At 49.2% G+C, this 23,595-nt stretch overlaps 1 protein-coding gene across 1 annotated transcript in view; it reads left to right on the top strand.

Annotated features, from left to right (window-relative positions):
- The window catches only part of LOC116936888 (integrin alpha-L-like), a 179,319-nt gene that overhangs the window by 114,926 nt on the left and 40,798 nt on the right, over positions 1-23,595 (top strand). Inside the window, exon 17 of the mRNA XM_076057808.1 lies at positions 21,419-21,492. Within this exon, the coding sequence (XP_075913923.1) occupies positions 21,419-21,492 (74 nt within the window). The remainder of the gene's footprint in view (positions 1-21,418; positions 21,493-23,595) is intronic.

Genomic DNA, 23,595 nt, shown 5'->3' with positions numbered 1-23,595 from the left:
ACACACTAGAGACACACTAGAGACACACTAGAGACACACTAGAGACACTCTAGAGACGCTAGAGACACGCTAGAGACACACTAGAGACACTCTAGAGACACGCTAGAGACACACTAGAGACACTCTAGAGACACACTAGAGACACGCTAGAGACACGCTAGAGACACACTAGAGACACGCTAGAGACACGCTAGAGACACACTAGAGACACGCTAGAGACACACTAGAGACACACTAGAGACACACTAGAGACACACTAGAGACACACTAGAGACACGCTAGAGACACGCTAGAGACACACTAGAGACACACAAGAGACACACTAGAGACACACTAGAGACACGCTAGAGACACGCTAGAGACACACTAGAGACACACTAGAGACACACAAGAGACACTCTAGAGACACTCTAGAGACACGCTAGAGACACACTAGAGACACGCTAGAGACACACTAGAGACACACTAGAGACACACTAGAGACACGCTAGAGACACACTAGAGACACACTAGAGACACACTAGAGACACACTAGAGACACACTAGAGACAAACTAGAGACATGCTAGAGACACGCTAGAGACACACTAGAGACACGGTAGAGACACGTTAGAGACACGCTAGAGACACACTAGAGACACACTAGAGACACTCTAGGGACACGCTAGAGACACACTAGAGACACGCTAGAGACACACTAGAGACACACTAGAGACACACTAGAGACACGCTAGAGACACTCTAGAGACACGCTAGAGACACACTAGAGACACGCTAGAGACACACTAGAGACACGCTAGAGACACGCTAGAGACACACTAGAGACACACTAGTGACACACTAGAGACACACTTGAGACACGCTAGAGACACGCTAGAGACATTCTAAGGACACACTAGAGACACTCTAGAGACACACTAGAGACACTCTAGAGACACACTAGAGACACACTAGAGACACTCTAGGGACACACTAGAGACACACTAGAGACACTCTAGAGACACTCTAGAGACACACTAGAGACACACTAGAGACACACTAGAGACACACTAGAGACACTCTAGAGACACTCTAGAGACACACTAGAGACACACTAGAGACACACTAGAGACACACTAGAGACACACTAGAGACACGCTAGAGACACTCTAGAGACACGCTAGTGACACGCTAGCGACACGCTAGGGACACGCTAGAGACACACTAGAGACACGCTAGAGACACGCTAGAGACACACTAGAGACACGCTAGAGACACACTAGAGACACGCTAGAGACACACTAGAGACATACTAGAGACACGCTAGAGACATACTAGAGACACTCTAGAGACACACTAGTGACACGCTAGAGACACTCTAGAGACACACTAGAGACAAACTAGAGACACGCTAGAGACACTCTAGTGACACGCTAGAGACACACTAGAGACACGCTAGAGACACACTAGAGACACACTAGAGACACGCTAGAGACACGCTAGAGACACGCTAGAGACACACTAGAGACACACTAGAGACACGCTAGAGACACACGAGAGACACACTAGAGACACGCTAGAGACACACTAGCGACACTCTAGAGACACACTAGAGACACACTAGAGACAAACTAGAGACACACTAGAGACACACTAGAGACACACTAGAGACACACTAGAGACAAACTAGAGACACGCTAGAGACACTCTAGTGACACGCTAGCGACACACTAGAGACACTCTAGAGACACACTAGAGACACACTAGAGACACGCTAGAGACACACTAGAGACACTCTAGAGACACGCTAGAGACACACTAGAGACACACTAGAGACACTCTAGAGACACACTAGAGACACGCTAGAGACACACTAGAGACACACTAGAGACACGCTAGAGACACACTAGAGACACACTAGAGACACACTAGAGACACACTAGAGACACACTAGAGACACGCTAGAGACACGCTAGAGACACTCTAGAGACACACTAGAGACACACTAGAGACACGCTAAGGACACACTAGAGACACGCTAGAGACACACTAGTGACACACTAGAGACACACTAGAGACACGCTAAGGACACACTAGAGACACGCTAGGGACACACTAGAGACACGCTAGAGACACACTAGAGACACACTAGTGACACACTAGAGACACACTAGAGACACACTAGAGACACGCTAGAGACACGCTAGAGACACACTAGAGACACGCTAAGGACACACTAGAGACACGCTAGAGACACACTAGAGACACGCTAAGGACACACTAGAGACACGCTAGAGACACACTAGAGACACTCTAGAGACACGCTAGAGACACACTAGGGACACACTAGAGACACGCTAGAGACACACTAGAGACACACTAGAGACACGCTAGAGACACGCTAGAGACACACTAGAGACACGCTAGAGACACTCTAGAGACACGCTAGAGACACACTAGAGACACACTAGAGACACGCTAGAGACACACTAGAGACACGCTAGAGACACGCTAGAGACACACTAGAGACACACTAGAGACACGCTAGAGACACGCTAGAGACACACTAGAGACACGCTAGAGACACACTAGAGACACACTAGAGACACTCTAGAGACACGGTAGAGACACGCTAGAGACACTCTAGAGACACACTAGAGACACACTAGAGACACACTAGAGACACGGTAGAGACACGCTAGAGACACTCTAGAGACACACTAGAGACACACTAGAGACACACTAGAGACACACTAGCGACACGCTAGAGACACACTAGAGACACGCTAGAGACACACTAGAGACACGCTAGAGACACTCTAGAGACACACTAGAGACACACTAGAGACACACTAGAGACACGCTAGAGACACGCTAGACACACTAGAGACACGCTAGAGACACGCTAAGGACACTCTAGAGACACACTAGAGACACACTAGAGACACGCGGAGAGACACACTAGAGACACACTAGAGACACGCTAGCGACACGCTAGAGACACACTAGAGACACACTAGAGTCACGCTAGAGACACGCTAGAGACACACTAGAGACACACTAGAGACACACTAGAGACACGCTAGAGACACACTAGAGACACGCTAGAGACATGGTAGAGACACACTAGAGACACGCTAGCGACACGCTAGAGACACACTAGAGACACACTAGAGTCACGCTAGAGACACGCTAGAGACACACTAGAGACACACTAGAGACACACTAGAGACACTCTAGAGACACACTAGAGACAAGCTAGCGACACGCTAGAGACACGCTAGAGACATGGTAGAGACACGCTAGAGAGACACTAGCGACACGCTAGAGACATGGTAGAGACACACTAGCGACACGCTAGAGACATGGTAGAGACACACTAGTGACACGCTAGGGACACGCTAGCGACATGCTAGCGTGTCGCTAGCGTGTCTCTAGCGACACGCTAGCGACACGCTAGCGACACGCTAAGGACACACTAGAGACACGCTAGTGACACGCTAGAGACACGCTAGAGACACACTAGAGACACGCTAGAGACACGCTAGCGACACACTAGAGACACACTAGAGACACGCTAGAGACACTCTAGAGACACACTAGAGACACACTAGAGACACGCTAGAGACACTCTAGAGACACACTAGAGACACACTAGAGACACTCTAGAGACACTCTAGAGACACACTAGAGACACACTAGAGACACACTAGAGACATGCTAGAGACACACTAGAGACACTCTAGAGACACTCTAGAGACACACTAGAGACACACTAGAGACACGCTAGAGACACTCTAGTGACACGCTAGAGACACACTAGGGACACGCTAGAGACACACTAGAGACACTCTAGAGACACACTAGAGACACTCTAGAGACACTCTAGAGACACACTAGAGACACACTAGAGACACGCTAGAGACACTCTAGTGACACGCTAGAGACACACTAGAGACACACTAGAGACACACTAGAGACACGCTAGAGACACACTAGAGACACACTAGAGACACACTAGAGACACACTAGAGACACACTAGAGACATGCTAGAGACACACTAGAGACACGCTAGAGACACACTAGAGACACGCTAGAGACACACTAGAGACACGCTAGAGACACACTAGCGACACGCTAGCGACACGCTAGAGACACGCTAGAGACACGCTAGAGACACGCTAGCGACACGCTAGTGACACACTAGAGACACTCTAGAGACACTCTAGAGACACGCTAGAGACACGCTAGAGACACACTAGAGACACACTAGAGACACGCTAGAGACACGCTAGAGACATGTTAGTGACACGCTAGAGACACGCTAGAGACACGCTAGGGACACACTAGAGACACGCTAGAGACACACTAGAGACACTCTAGAGACACACTAGAGACACACTAGAGACACTCTAGAGACACGCTAGAGACACACTAGAGACACTCTAGAGACACGCTAGAGACACTCTAGAGACACATTAGAGACACTCTAGAGACACACTAGAGACACGCTAGAGACACACTAGAGACACGCTAGAGACACACTAGAGACACGCTAGAGACACGCTAGAGACATGCTAGCGACACGCTAGAGACACACTAGAGACACGCTAGAGACACACTAGAGACACACTAGAGACACTCTAGAGACACATTAGAGACACGCTAGAGACACACTAGAGACACACTAGAGACACACTAGAGACACGCTAGAGACACACTAGAGACACACTAGAGACACACTAGAGACACGCTAGAGACACGCTAGAGACACACTAGAGACATGCTAGAGACACACTAGAGACACGCTAGAGACACACTAGAGACACGCTAGAGACACACTAGAGACACGCTAGAGACACACTAGCGACACGCTAGCGACACGCTAGAGACACGCTAGAGACACGCTAGCGACACGCTAGTGACACACTAGAGACACTCTAGAGACACTCTAGAGACACGCTAGAGACACGCTAGAGACACACTAGAGACACGCTAGAGACACGCTAGAGACATGTTAGTGACACGCTAGAGACACGCTAGAGACACGCTAGGGACACACTAGAAACACATTAGAGACACTCTAGAGACACACTAGAGACACACTAGAGACACGCTAGAGACACACTAGAGACACACTAGAGACACACTAGAGACACTCTAGAGACACACTAGAGACACGCTAGAGACACACTAGAGACACACTAGAGACACGCTAGAGACACACTAGAGACACGCTAGAGACACGCTAGAGACACACTAGAGACACTCTAGAGACACACTAGAGACACTCTAGAGACACACTAGAGACACGCTAGAGACACACTAGAGACACACTAGAGACACGCTAGAGACACGCTAGAGACACACGAGAGACACACTAGAGACACACTAGAGACACACTAGAGACACGCTAGAGACACACTAGAGACACGCTAGAGACACACTAGAGACACACTAGAGACACACTAGAGACACTCTAGAGACACACTAGAGACACACTAGAGACACGCTAGAGACACTCTAGAGACACGCTAGAGACACGCTAGAGACACACTAGAGACACGCTAGAGACACGCTAGAGACATGTTAGTGACACGCTAGAGACACGCTAGAGACACGCTAGGGACACACTAGAAACACACTAGAGACACACTAGAGACACATTAGAGACACTCTAGAGACACACTAGAGACACGCTAGAGACACACTAGAGACACACTAGAGACACGCTAGAGACACGCTAGAGACACACGAGAGACACACTAGAGACACACTAGAGACACACTAGAGACACACTAGAGACACACTAGAGACACGCTAGAGACACACTAGAGACACACTAGAGACACGCTAGCGACACACTAGAGACACACTAGAGACACACTAGAGACACACTAGAGACACACTAGAGACACGCTAGAGACAAGCTAGAGACACGCTAGAGACACGCTAGAGACACACTAGAGACACACTAGTGACACGCTAGAGACACGCTAGAGACACACTAGAGACACGCTAGAGACACACTAGAGACACACTAGAGACACACTAGAGACACACTAGAGACACACTAGAGACACTCTAGAGACACACTAGAGACACACTAGAGACACACTAGAGACACGCTAGAGACACACTAGAGACACGCTAGAGACACGCTAGAGACACACTAGAGACACACTAGAGACACACTAGAGACACACTAGAGACACACTAGAGACACACTAGAGACACGCTAGAGACACGCTAGAGACACGCTAGAGACACACTAGAGACACACTAGAGACACTCTAGAGACACACTAGAGACACGCTAGAGACACACTAGAGACACTCTAGAGACACGCTAGAGACACACTAGAGACACACTAGAGACACTCTAGAGACACACTAGAGACACACTAGAGACACACTAGAGACACGCTAGAGACACACTAGAGACACGCTAGAGACACACTAGAGACACACTAGAGACACACTAGAGACACTCTAGAGACACACTAGAGACACACTAGAGACACGCTAGAGACACACTAGAGACACGCTAGAGACACACTAGAGACACACTAGAGACACACTAGAGACACTCTAGAGACACACTAGAGACACACTAGAGACACTCTAGAGACACACTAGGGACACACTAGAGACACGCTAGAGACACTCTAGAGACACTCTAGAGACACGCTAGAGACACACTAGAGACACAGTAGAGACACACTAGAGACACGCTAGAGACACGCTAGAGACACACTAGAGACACACTAGGGACACACTAGACACACTAGAGACACACTAGAGACACACTAGAGACACGCTAGAGACACTCTAGAGACACGCTAGAGACACGCTAGAGACACGCTAGCGACACGCTAGAGACACACTAGAGACACACTAGAGACACACTAGAGACACACTAGAGACACACTAGAGACACACTAGAGACACGCTAGAGACACACTAGAGACACACTAGAGACACGCTAGAGACACACTAGAGACACACTAGAGACACGCTAGAGACACGCTAGAGACACGCTAGAGACACACTAGAGACACACTAGAGACACACTAGAGACACGCTAGAGACACACTAGAGACACACTAGAGACACACTAGAGACACACTAGAGACACGCTAGAGACACACTAGAGACACGCTAGAGACACACTAGAGACACGCTAGAGACACGCTAGAGACACACTAGAGACACGCTAGAGACACACTAGAGACACGCTAGAGACACACTAGAGACACGCTAGAGACACGCTAGAGACACACTAGAGACACACTAGAGACACACTAGAGACACTCTAGAGACACACTAGAGACACACTAGAGACACGCTAGAGACACGCTAGAGACACACTAGAGACACGCTAGAGACACGCTAGAGACACGCTAGAGACACACTAGAGACACTCTAGAGACACGCTAGAGACACTCTAGAGACACACTAGAGACACACTAGAGACACACCAGAGACACGCTAGAGACACACTAGAGACACGCTAGAGACACTCTAGAGACACACTAGAGACACACTAGAGACACTCTAGAGACACGCTAGAGACACTCTAGAGACACGCTAGAGACACACTAGAGACACACTAGAGACACACTAGAGACACACTAGAGACACGCTAGAGACACGCTAGAGACACACTAGGGACACTCTAGAGACACACTAGAGACACGCTAGAGACACACTAGAGACACGCTAGAGACACACTAGGGACACTCTAGAGACACACTAGAGACACGCTAGAGACACACTAGAGACACACTAGAGACACACTAGAGACACACTAGAGACACACTAGAGACACACTAGAGACACACTAGAGACACTCTAGAGACACGCTAGAGACACACTAGAGACACACTAGAGACACTCTAGAGACACTCTAGAGACACACTAGAGACACACTAGAGACACACTAGAGACACGCTAGAGACACGCTAGAGACACACTAGAGACACACTAGAGACACTCTAGAGACACGCTAGAGACACACTAGAGACACGCTAGAGACACACTAGAGACACACTAGAGACACACTAGAGACACACTAGAGACACGCTAGAAACACGCTAGAGACACGCTAGAGACACTCTAGAGACACGCTAGAGACACACTAGAGACACACTAGAGACACGCTAGAGACACGCTAGAGACACACTAGAGACACACTAGAGACACGGTAGAGACACGCTAGAGACACGCTAGAGACACGCTAGAGACACACTAGAAACACGCTAGAGACACGCTAGAGACACACTAGAGACACGCTAGTGACACACTAGAGACACGCTAGAGACACACTAGAGACACACTAGAGACACACTAGAGACACAATAGAGACACTCTAGGGACACACTAGAGACACGCTAGAGACACGCTAGAGACACACTAGAGACACACTAGAGACACACTAGAGACACGCTAGAGACACACTAGAGACACGCTAGAGACACTCTAGAGACACACTAGAGACACGCTAGAGACACACTAGAGACACACTAGAGACACGCTAGAGACACGCTAGAGACACACTAGAGACACACTAGAGACACGCTAGAGACACACTAGAGACACACTAGAGACACACTAGAGACACACTAGAGACACTCTAGAGACACGCTAGAGACACGCTAGAGACACACTAGAGACACTCTAGAGACACAGTAGAGACATACTAGAGACACTCTAGAGACACACTAGAGACACACTAGAGACACACTAGAGACACACTAGAGACACACTAGAGACACGCTAGAGACACGCTAGGGACATACTAGAGACACACTAGAGACACGCTAGCGGCACGCTAGAGACACACTAGAGACACACTAGAGACACGCTAGAGACACACTAGAGACACACTAAAGACACTCTAGAGACACACTAGAGACACACTAGCGACACGCTAGAGACACGCTAGAGACACTCTAGAGACACACTAGAGACACACTAGAGACACGCTAGCGACACGCTAGAGACACACTAGAGACACACTAGAGACACACTAGAGACAAGCTAGCGACACGCTAGAGACACGCTAGAGACATGGTAGAGACACGCTAGAGAGACACTAGCGACACGCTAGAGACATGGTAGAGACACACTAGCGACACGCTAGAGACATGGTAGAGACACACTAGTGACACGCTAGGGACACGCTAGCGACATGCTAGCGTGTCGCTAGCGTGTCTCTAGCGACACGCTAGCGACACGCTAGCGACACGCTAAGGACACACTAGAGACACGCTAGTGACACGCTAGAGACACGCTAGAGACACGCTAGAGACACACTAGAGACACACTAGAGACACGCTAGAGACACACTAGAGACACACTAGAGACACACTAGAGACACGCTAGAGACACGCTAGAGACACACTAGAGACACGCTAGAGACACACTAGAGACACACTAGAGACACACTAGAGACACGCTAGAGACACTCTAGAGACACACTAGAGACACGCTAGAGACACTCTAGAGACACACTAGAGACACACTAGAGACACACTAGAGACACACTAGAGACACGCTAGAGACACGCTAGAGACACACTAGAGACACGCTAGAGACACTCTAGAGACACGCTAGAGACACACTAGAGACACACTAGAGACACACTAGAGACACTCTAGAGACACGCTAGAGACACTCTAGAGACACACTAGAGACACGCTAGTGACACACTAGAGACACGCTAGAGACACACTAGGGACACGCTAGAGACACACTAGAGACACGCTAGAGACACACTAGAGACACGCTAGAGACACACTAGAGACACGCTAGAGACACGCTAGCGACACACTAGAGACACACTAGAGACACGCTAGCGACACACTAGAGACACACTAGAGACACACTAGAGACACGCTAGAGACACGCTAGAGACACACTAGAGACACACTAGAGACACGCTAGAGACACTCTAGAGACACACTAGAGACACACTAGAGACACTCTAGAGACACTCTAGAGACACGCTAGAGACACTCTAGAGACACGCTAAGGACACGCTAGCGACACGCTAGGGACATGCTAGAGACACACTAGAGACACACTAGAGACACGCTAGCAACATGCTAGAGACACACTAGAGACACACTAGAGACACACTAGGGACACGCTAGCAACATGCTAGAGACACACTAGAGACACACTAGAGACACGCTAGAGACACACTAGAGACACGCTAGAGACACGCTAGCGACACGCTAGAGACACGCTAGAGACACACTAGAGACACACTAGAGACACACTAGAGACACTCTAGAGACACTCTAGAGACACACTAGAGACACACTAGAGACACTCTAGAGACACACTAGAGACACACTAGAGACACACTAGAGACACACTAGAGACACGCTAGAGACACGCTAGAGACACACTAGAGACACACTAGAGACACACTAGAGACACGCTAAGGACACGCTAAGGACACGCTAGCGACACGCTAGGGACATGCTAGAGACACACTAGAGACACACTAGAGACACACTAGAGACACGCTAGCAACATGCTAGAGACACACTAGAGACACACTAGAGACACACTAGAGACACGCTAGCAACATGCTAGAGACACACTAGAGACACACTAGAGACACACTAGGGACACGCTAGCAACATGCTAGAGACACACTAGAGACACGCTAGAGACACACTAGAGACACACTAGAGACACGCTAGGGACACGCTAGAGACACACTAGAGACACACTAGAGACACACTAGAGACACACTAGAGACACACTAGAGACACGCTAGAGACACACTAGAGACACTCTAGAGACACACTAGAGACACTCTAGAGACACGCTAGAGACACACTAGAGACACTCTAGAGACACACTAGAGACACGCTAGAGACACGCTAGAGACACGCTAGAGACACTCTAGAGACACACTAGAGACACTCTAGAGACACACTAGAGACACGCTAGAGACACGCTAGAGACACGCTAGCGACACGCTAGAGACACGCTAGCAACATGCTAGAGACACGCTAGCGACACGCTAGAGACACGCTAGCAACATGCTAGAGACACGCTAGAGACACACTAGAGACACACTAGAGACACGCTAGAGACACACTAGAGACACACTAGAGACACACTAGAGACACGCTAGGGACACGCTAGTGACATGCTAGGGACACGCTAGCGACACACTAGAGACACGCTAGCAACATGCTAGAGACACACTAGAGACACACTAGAGACACACTAGGGACACGCTAGCAACATGCTAGAGACACACTAGAGACACACTAGAGACACGCTAGAGACACACTAGAGACACACTAGAGACACGCTAGGGACACGCTAGTGACATGCTAGGGACACGCTAGCGACACGCTAGAGACACGCTAGCAACATGCTAGAGACACACTAGAGACACACTAGAGACACACTAGAGACACGCTAGTGACATGCTAGGGACACGCTAGCAACATGCTAGAGACACACTAGAGACACACTAGGGACACGCTAGCAACATGCTAGAGACACACTAGAGACACACTAGAGACACGCTAGAGACACACTAGAGACACACTAGAGACACTCTAGAGACACTCTAGAGACACGCTAGAGACACACTAGAGACACGCTAGAGACACACTAGAGACACTCTAGAGACACGCTAGAGACACGCTAGAGACACGCTAAGGACACACTAGAGACACGCTAGAGACACGCTAGAGACACACTAGAGACACACTAGAGACACGCTAGAGACACTCTACAGACACACTAGAGACACGCTAGTGACACACTAGAGACACGCTAGAGACACGCTAGAGACACGCTAGAGACACACTAGAGACACGCTAGAGACACACTAGAGACACACTAGAGACACTCTAGAGACACACTAGAGACACTCTAGAGACACACTAGAGACACACTAGAGACACACTAGAGACACGCTAGAGACACACTAGAGACACGCTAGAGACACACTAGAGACACACTAGAGACACTCTAGAGACACACTAGAGACACGCTAGTGACACACTAGAGACACGCTAGAGACACGCTAGAGACACGCTAGAGACACTCTAGAGACACACTAGAGACACGCTAGAGACACACTAGAGACACTCTAGAGACACTCTAGAGACACACTAGAGACACGCTAGAGACACACTAGAGACACACTAGAGACACGCTAGAGACACGCTAGAGACACGCTAGAGACACACTAGAGACACGCTAGAGACACACTAGAGACACACTAGAGACACACTAGAGACACGCTAGAGACACGCTAGAGACACACTAGAGACACACTAGAGACACGCTAGAGACACACTAGAGACACGCTAGTGACACACTAGAGACACACTAGAGACACACTAGAGACACTCTAGAGACACGCTAGAGACACGCTAGAGACACGCTAGAGACACGCTAGGGACACACTAGAGACACTCTAGAGACACACTAGAGACACACTAGAGACACACTAGAGACACTCTAGAGACACACTAGAGACACACTAGAGACACACTAGAGACACACTAGAGACACTCTAGAGACACACTAGAGACACACTAGAGACACACTAGAGACACACTAGAGACACGCTAGAGACACACTAGAGACACACTAGAGACACACTAGAGACACACTAGAGACACACTAGAGACACACTAGAGACACACTAGAGACACTCTAGTGACACACTAGAGACACGCTAGAGACACACTAGAGACATGGTAGGGACACGCTAGAGACACACTAGAGACACACTAGAGACACTCTAGAGACACTCTAGAGACACACTAGAGACACTCTAGAGACACTCTAGAGACACGCTAGAGACACGCTAGAGACACACTAGAGACACGCTAGAGACACACTAGAGACACGCTAGAGACACGCTAGAGACACACTAGAGACACGCTAGAGACACACTAGAGACACTCTAGAGACACACTAGAGACACACTAGAGACACACTAGAGACACACTAGAGACAGACTAGAGACACACTAGAGACAGACTAGAGACACTCTAGAGACACTCTAGAGACACGCTAGAGACACACTAGAGACACACTAGAGACACACTAGAGACACACTAGAGACACTCTAGAGACACACTAGAGACACGCTAGAGACACACTAGAGACACGGTAGAGACACGGTAGAGACACACTAGAGACACACTAGAGACACACTAGAGACACACTAGAGACACACTAGAGACACACTAGAGACACGCTAGAGACACACTAGAGACACTCTAGAGACACACTAGAGACACACTAGAGACACACTAGAGACACACTAGTGACACGCTAGAGACACGCTAGAGACACACTAGAGACACACCAGAGACACGCTAGAGACACGCTAGAGACACACTAGAGACACACTAGAGACACACTAGAGACACGCTAGAGACACGCTAGAGACACTCTAGAGACACACTAGAGACACACTAGAGACACACTAGAGACACTCTAGAGACACTCTAGAGACACAGTAGAGACACGCTAGAGACACACTAGAGACACTCTAGAGACACTCTAGAGACACTCTAGAGACACACTAGAGACACACTAGAGACACGCTAGAGACACACTAGAGACACGCTAGTGACACACTAGAGACACACTAGAGACACGCTAGAGACACACTAGAGACACACTAGAGACACACTAGAGACACACTAGAGACACTCTAGAGACACACTAGAGACACACTAGAGACACTCTAGAGACACACTAGAGACACACTAGATACACTCTAGAGACACACTAGAGACACACTAGAGACACACTAGAGACACACTAGAGACACACTAGAGACACACTAGAGACACACTAGAGACACACTAGAGACACGCTAGAGACACACTAGAGACACGCTAGAGACACACTAGAGACACGGTAGAGACACGCTAGAGACACGCTAGAGACACACTAGAGACACACTAGAGACACACTAGAGACACAATAGAGACACGCTAGAGACACACTAGAGACACGCTAGCGACACACTAGAGACACTCTAGAGACACACTAGAGACACACTAGAGACACGCTAGGGACACACTAGAGACACACTAGAGACACACTAGAGACACACTAGAGACACACTAGAGACACACTAGAGACACACTAGAGACACGCTAGAGACACTCTAGAGACACTCTAGAGACACTCTACAGACACGCTAGAGACACTCTAGAGACACGCTAGAGACACGCTAGAGACACGCTAGAGACACACTAGAGACACGCTAGAGACACGCTAGAGACACACTAGTGACACACTAGAGACACACTAGAGACACTCTAGAGACACGCTAGAGACACTCTAGAGACACACTAGAGACACTCTAGAGACACACTAGAGACACTCTAGAGACACTCTAGAGACACACTAGAGACACACTAGAGACACTCTAGAGACACTCTAGAGACACACTAGAGACACACTAGAGACACACTAGAGACACGCTAGAGACACTCTAGAGACACTCTAGAGACACACTAGAGACACACTAGAGACACGCTAAGGACACACTAGAGACACGCTAGTGACACGCTAGAGACACGCTAGAGACACACTAGAGACACGCTAGAGACACACTAGAGACACGCTAGAGACGCACTAGAGACACGCTAGAGACACTCTAGAGACACACTAGAGACACACTAGAGACACTCTAGAGACACGCTAGAGACACGCTAGAGACACTCTAGAGACACTCTAGAGACACACTAGAGACACACTAGAGACACGCTAGAGACACACTAGAGACACTCTAGAGACAAACTAGAGACACACTAGAGACACACTAGAGACACACTAGAGACACACTAGAGACACGCTAGAGACACGCTAGGGACACACTAGAGACACGCTAGAGACACGCTAGAGACACACTAGAGACACACTAGAGACACACTAGAGACACACTAGAGACACACTAGAGACACGCTAGAGACACACTAGAGACACACTAGAGACACGCTAGAGACACTCTAGAGACACACTAGAGACACGCTAGAGACACTCTAGAGACACACTAGAGACACACTAGAGACACACTAGAGACACACTAGAGACACGCTAGAGACACTCTAGAGACACACTAGAGACACGCTAGAGACACTCTAGAGACACACTAGAGAAACACTAGAGACACGCTAGAGACACGCTAGAGACACACTAGAGACACGCTAGAGACACGCTAGAGACACACTAGAGACACACTAGAGACACAGTAGAGACATACTAGAGACACACTAGAGACACACTAGAGACACACTAGAGACACACTAGAGACACACTAGAGACACACTAGAGACACTCTAGAGACACAGTAGAGACACACTAGAGACACTCTAGAGACACACTAGAGACACACTAGAGACACACTAGAGACACGCTAGCGACACACTAGAGACACACTAGAGTCACGCTAGAGACACACTAGAGACACACTAGAGACACACTAGAGACAAGCTAGCGACACGCTAGAGACACGCTAGAGACATGGTAGAGACACGCTAGAGAGACACTAGCGACACGCTAGAGACATGGTAGAGACACAATAGCGACACGCTAGAGACATGGTAGAGACACACTAGTGACACGCTAGGGACACGCTAGCGACATGCTAGCGTGTCGCTAGCGTGTCTCTAGCGACACGCTAGCGACACGCTAGCGACACGCTAAGGACACACTAGAGACACGCTAGTGACACGCTAGAGACACGCTAGAGACACACTAGAGACACACTAGAGACACACCAGAGACACGCTAGAGACACGCTAGAGACACACTAGAGACACACTAGAGACACACTAGAGACACACTAGAGACACGCTAGAGACACGCTAGAGACACACTAGAGACACGCTAGAGACACGCTAGAGACACACTAGAGACACACTAGAGACACGCTAGAGACACACTAGAGACACGCTAGAGACACACTAGAGACACTCTAGAGACACGCTAGAGACACGCTAGAGACACTCTAGAGACACGCTAGAGACACGCTAGAGACACGCTAGAGACACGCTAGAGACACTCTATAGACACACTAGAGACACACTAGAGACACTCTAGAGACACGCTAGAGACACGCTAGAGACACTCTATAGACACACTAGAGACACACTAGAGACACACTAGAGACACTCTAGAGACACTCTAGAGACACACTAGAGACACGCTAGAGACACACTAGAGACACGCTAGAGACACGCTAGAGACACACTAGAGACACGCTAGAGACACACTAGAGACACGCTAGAGACACACTAGAGACACGCTAGAGACACGCTAGAGACACACTAGAGACACTCTAGAGACACACTAGAGACACTCTAGAGACACACTAGAGACACGCTAGAGACACGCTAGAGACACACTAGAGACACGCTAGAGACACACTAGAGACACTCTAGAGATACTCTAGAGACACACTAGTGACACACTAGAGACACGCTAGAGACACACTAGAGACACACTAGAGACACTCTAGAGACACACAAGAGACACACTAGAGACACGCTAGAGACACACTAGAGACACAACTAGAGACACACTAGAGACACGCTAGAGACACGCTAGAGACACTCTAGAGACACTCTAGAGACACACTAGAGACACGCTAGAGACACACTAGAGACACACTAGAGACACACTAGAGACACACTAGAGACACGCTAGAGACACGCTAGAGACACTCTAGAGACACTCTAGAGACACACTAGAGACACGCTAGAGACACACTAGAGACACGCTAGAGACACGCTAGAGACACTCTAGAGACACACTAGAGACACACTAGAGACACACCAGAGACACTCTAGAGACACACTAGAGACACACTAGAGACACACTAGAGACACACCAGAGACACTCTAGAGACACACTAGAGACACACTAGAGACACGCTAGAGACACACTAGAGACACACTAGAGACACACTAGAGACACACTAGAGACACACTAGAGACACACTAGAGACACACTAGAGACACGCTAGAGACACGCTAGAGACACGCTAGAGACACGCTAGAGACACTCTAGAGACACACTAGAGACACGCTAGAGACACACTAGAGACACACTAGAGACACTCTAGAGACACGCTAGAGACACACTAGAGACACTCTAGAGACACTCTAGAGACACTCTAGAGACACACTAGAGACACACTAGAGACACTCTAGAGACACACTAGAGACACTCTAGAGACACACTAGAGACACGCTAGAGACACGCTAGAGACACTCTAGAGACACACTAGAGACACACTAGAGACATGCTAGAGACACTCTAGTGACACGCTAGAGACACACTAGAGACACTCTAGAGACACACTAGAGACACACTAGAGACACACTAGAGACACACTAGAGACACGCTAGAGACACACTAGAGACACACTAGAGACACACTAGAGACACACTAGAGACACACTAGAGACACGCTAGAGACACACTAGAGACATACTAGAGACACACTAGAGACACGCTAGAGACACGCTAGAGACACGCTAGAGACACACTAGAGACACACTAGAGACACACTAGAGACACGCTAGTGACACGCTAGAGACACACTAGAGACACACTAGAGACACGCTAGAGACACGCTAGAGACACTCTAGAGACACACTAGAGACACTCTAGAGACACACTAGAGACACACTAGAGACACACTAGAGACACGCTAGAGACACACTAGAGACACGCTAGAGACACACTAGAGACACACTAGAGACACTCTAGAGACACACTAGAGACACACTAGAGACACGCTAGAGACACACTAGAGACACGCTAGAGACACACTAGAGACACGCTAGAGACACACTAGAGACACTCTAGAGACACACTAGAGACACACTAGAGACACGCTAGCGACACGCTAGGGACACGCTAGAGACACGCTAGAGACACGCTAGAGACACGCTAGAGACACACTAGAGACACTCTAGAGACACGCTAGAGACACACTAGAGACACGCTAGAGACACACTAGAGACACGCTAAGGACACACTAGAGACACGCTAGAGACACACTAGAGACACACTAGAGACACACTAGAGACACGCTAGAGACACACTAGAGACACGCTAGAGACACGCTAGAGACACGCTAGAGACACACTAGAGACACACTAGAGACACACTAGAGACACACTAGAGACACACTAGAGACACACTAGAGACACTCTAGAGACACGCTAGAGACACACTAGAGACACGCTAGAGACACACTAGAGACACGCTAGAGACACACTAGAGACACTCTAGAGACACGCTAGAGACACTCTAGAGACACGCTAGAGACACGCTAGAGACACACTAGAGATACACTAGAGACACACTAGAGACACGCTAGAGACACACTAGAGACACGCTAGAGACACGCTAGAGACACGCTAGAGACACGCTAGAGACACTCTAGAGACACACTAGAGACACGCTAGAAACACACTAGAGACACGCTAGAGACACACTAGAGACACACTAGAGACACTCTAGAGACACGCTAGAGACAAGGTAGAGACACACTAGAGACACACTAGAGACACACTAGAGACACGCTAGAGACACACTAGAGACACGCTAGAGACACTCTAGAGACACACTAGAGACACACTAGAGACACACTAGAGACACGCTAGAGACATACTAGAGACACGCTAGAGACACGCTAGAGACACACTAGAGACACACTAGAGACAAGCTAGCGACACGCTAGAGACACGCTAGAGACATGGTAGAGACACGCTAGAGAGACACTAGCGACACGCTAGAGACATGGTAGAGACACACTAGCGACACGCTAGAGACATGGTAGAGACACACTAGTGACACGCTAGGGACACGCTAGCGACATGCTAGCGTGTCGCTAGCGTGTCTCTAGCGACACGCTAGCGACACGCTAGCGACACGCTAAGGACACACTAGAGACACGCTAGTGACACGCTAGAGACACGCTAGAGACACACTAGAGACACGCTAGAGACACACTAGAGACACGCTAGAGACACGCTAGAGACACACTAGAGACACGCTAGAGACACACTAGAGACACTCTAGAGACACACTAGAGACACACTAGAGACACACTAGAGACACACTAGAGACACTCTAGAGACACACTAGAGACACGCTAGAGACACGCTAGAGACACGCTAGAGACACACTAGAGACACGCTAGAGACACACTAGAGACACGCTAGAGACACGCTAGAGACACACTAGAGACACTCTAGAGACACACTAGAGACACTCTAGAGACACACTAGAGACACGCTAGAGACACGCTAAGGACACTCTAGAGACACACTAGAGACACTCTAGAGACACTCTAGAGACACACTAGAGACACACTAGAGACACACTAGAGACACTCTAGAGACATACTAGAGACACTCTAGAGACACGCTAGAGACACTCTAGAGACACACTAGAGACACGCTAGAGACACACTAGAGACACTCTAGAGACACACTAGAGACACACTAGAGACACTCTAGAGACACGCTAGAGATACACTAGAGACATACTAGAGACACGCTAGAGACACGCTAGAGACACGCTAGAGACACGCTAGAGACACGCTAGAGACACACTAGAGACACACTAGAGACACACTAGAGACACACTAGAGACACTCTAGAGACATACTAGAGACACACTAGAGACACACTAGAGACACACTAGAGACACTCTAGAGACACACTAGAGACACACTAGAGACACACTAGAGACATACTAGCGACACGCTAGAGACACGCTAGAGACACACTAGAGACACACTAGAGACACGCTAGGGACACACTAGAGACACACTAGAGACACTCTAGAGACACACTAGAGACACACTAGAGACACTCTAGAGACACACTAGAGACACTCTAGAGACACACTAGAGACACGCTAGAGACACTCTAGAGACACGCTAGAGACACACTAGAGACACACTAGAGACACACTAGAGACACTCTAGAGACACGCTAGAGACACACTAGAGACACTCTAGAGACACACTAGAGACACACTAGAGACACACTAGAGACACGCTAGAGACACTCTAGAGACACTCTAGAGACACGCTAGAGACACACTAGAGACACGCTAGAGACACGCTAGAGACACACTAGAGACACACTAGAGACACTCTAGAGACACACTAGAGACACACTAGAGACACACTAGAGACACGCTAGAGACACGCTAGAGACACGCTAGAGACACACTAGAGACACACTAGAGACACACTAGAGACACACTAGAGACACGCTATAGACACACTAGAGACACACTAGAGACACACTAGAGACACACTAGAGACACGGTAGAGACACACTAGAGACACACTAGAGACACACTAGAGACACGCTAGAGACACACTAGAGACACACTAGAGACACTCTAGAGACACACTAGAGACACACTAGAGACACACTAGAGACACACTAGAGACACACTAGAGACACACTAGAGACACGCTAGAGACACACTAGAGACACGCTAGAGACACGCTAGAGACACACTAGAGACACACTAGAGACACGCTAGAGACACACTAGAGACACGCTAGAGACACACTAGAGACACACTAGAGACACACTAGAGACACACTAGAGACACACTAGAGACACACTAGAGACACACTAGAGACACACTAGAGACACTCTAGAGACACACTAGAGACACACTAGAGACACTCTAGAGACACGCTAGAGACACACTAGAGACACTCTAGAGACACGCTAGAGACACACTAGAGACACTCTAGAGACACGCTAGAGACACACTAGAGACACGCTAGAGACACTCTAGAGACACACTAGAGACACACTAGAGACACACTAGAGACACACTAGAGACACATTAGAGACACTCTAGAGACACACTAGAGACACACTAGAGACACGCTAGAGACACTCTAGAGACACACTAGAGACACACTAGAGACACACTAGAGACACACTAGAGACACTCTAGAGACACACTAGAGACACGCTAGACACACGCTAGAGACACGCTAGAGACACGCTAGAGACACACTAGAGACACGCTAGAGACACACTAGAGACACACTGTGTGTGTGTCTGTGTGTGTGTGTCTGTATGAGTGTGTGTGTCTATGTGTGAGTGTGTGGTGTGTGTCTGTGTGTGAGTGTGTGGTGTGTCTGTCTCTGTGTGTGTCTGTGTGTGTATCTGTGTGTGTGTGTCTGTGTGTGTGTGTGTCTGTCTGTGTGTGTGTGTCTGTGTGTGTGTGTCTGTGTGTGTGTGTGTCTGTCTCTGTGTGTGTGTCTGTGTGTGTGTGTCTGTGTGTGTAGGTGCTGCTCGCTACTAACAGCACTTGCCCCTACAGTCTGTGAAGGCTACACGGGGGATCTTTGTCTTTGTGTTGCAGCTGAAATTCCAGATTTTCTGTGGCAGAGATGACGTCTGTGTACCTGACCTGGCGCTTACAGCATCACTGTGCCAGTGAGATCCTCACCACTCACACTCACCACTCACTCACCAATCACTCACTCACCACTCACTCACTCACCAATCACTCACCACTCACTCACTCACCAATCACTCACTCACTCACCACTCACTCACTCACCACTCACTCACCAATCACTCACCACTCACTCACTCACACTCACCACTCACTCACCACTCACTCACCAATCACTCACTCACTCACCACTCACACTCACCACTCACTCACCACTCACACTCACCACTCACTCACTCACCACTCACCACTCACTCACCAATCACTCACTCACTCACCAATCACTCACTCACTCACCAATCACTCACCACTCACTCACTCACCAATCACTCACTCACTCACCATTCACTCACTCACTCACCACTCACTCACTCACTCACCACTCACACTCACCACTCACTCACTCACCACTGACTCACCACTCACTCACTCACCACCCACTCACCACTCACTCACCAATCACCACTCACTCACCACTCACTCACTCACCAATCACTCACCACTCACTCACTCACTCACCACTCACTCACTCACCACTCACCACTCACTCACCACTCACCACTCACTGACTCACCACTCACTCACCACTCACTCACCACTCACTCACTCACCAATCACTCACTCACCAATCACTCACCACTCACTCACTCATACTCACCACTCACTCACCACTCACTCACCACTCACTCACTCACCACTCACTCACCACTCACCACTCACTCACCACTCACTCACCAATCAATCACTCACTCACTCACCACTCACTCACCACTCGCTCACTACTCACTCACCACTCACTCACTCACCACTCACACTCACCACTCACTCACTCACACTCACCACTCACTCACTCACCAATCACTCACCACTCACTCACCACTCACACTCACCACTCACCACTCACTCACTCACCACTCACACTCACTCACCACTCACCACTCACTCACCACTCACTCACTCACCACTCACTCACCACTCACTCACCACTCACTCACTCACTCACCACTCACTCACCACTCACTCACACTCATCACTCACTCACTACTCACTCACTCACCCCACTCACCACTCACCACTCACTCACTCACCCCACTCACCACTCACTCACTCACCACTCACTCACCACTCACTCACCACTCACTCACTCACTCACCACTCACTCACCACTCACTCACCACTCACTCACTCACACTCACTCACTCACACTCATCACTCACTCACCACTCACCACTCACTCACCACTCACTCACCAATCACTCACCACTCACACACGCACCACTCACTCACTCACACTCATCACTCACTCACTCACTCACCACTCACTCACCACTCACTCACTCACTCACCACTCACCACTCACTCACCAATCACTCACTCACTCACTCACCACTCACTCACCATTCACTCACCACTCACACACTCACCACTCACTCACTCACCACTCACTCACTCACACTCACCACTCACTCACCACTCACTCACTCACCACTCACTCACTCACCACTCACTCACTCACACTCACCACTCACTCACTCACCACTCACCACTCACTCACTCACCACTCACTCACTCACCACTCACTCACTCACACTCACCACTCACTCACTACTCACTCACTCACACTCACTCACCACTCACTCACCACTCACTCACCACTTACACTCACCACTCACTCACCACTCAATCACTCACTCACCACTCACTCACCAATCACTCACTCACCACTCACCACTCACTCACTCACACTCACCACTCACTCACTCACCCCACTCACCACTCACTCACCACTCACTCACCACTCACTCACTCACTCACCCCACTCACCACTCACTCACCACTCACTCACCACTCACACTCACCACTCACTCACCACTCACACTCACCACTCACTCACCACTCACTCTCATCACTCATTCACCACTCACTCACCACTCACTCACTCACCACTCACCACTCACTCACCACTCACCACTCACTCACCACTCACACTCACCACTCACTCACCACTCACTCACTCACCACTCACACTCACTCACCACTCACTCACTCACTCACTCACCCCACTCACCACTCACTCACCA

This window comes from Petromyzon marinus, chromosome 84, assembly GCF_048934315.1.
Source record: "Petromyzon marinus isolate PM22_M1 ecotype Great Lakes invasive population chromosome 84, UKy_Petmar_22M1.pri1.0, whole genome shotgun sequence".
NCBI classification, from domain to species: domain Eukaryota; kingdom Metazoa; phylum Chordata; class Hyperoartia; order Petromyzontiformes; family Petromyzontidae; genus Petromyzon; species Petromyzon marinus.
This window is presented reverse-complemented; position numbering and strand designations above follow the sequence as displayed.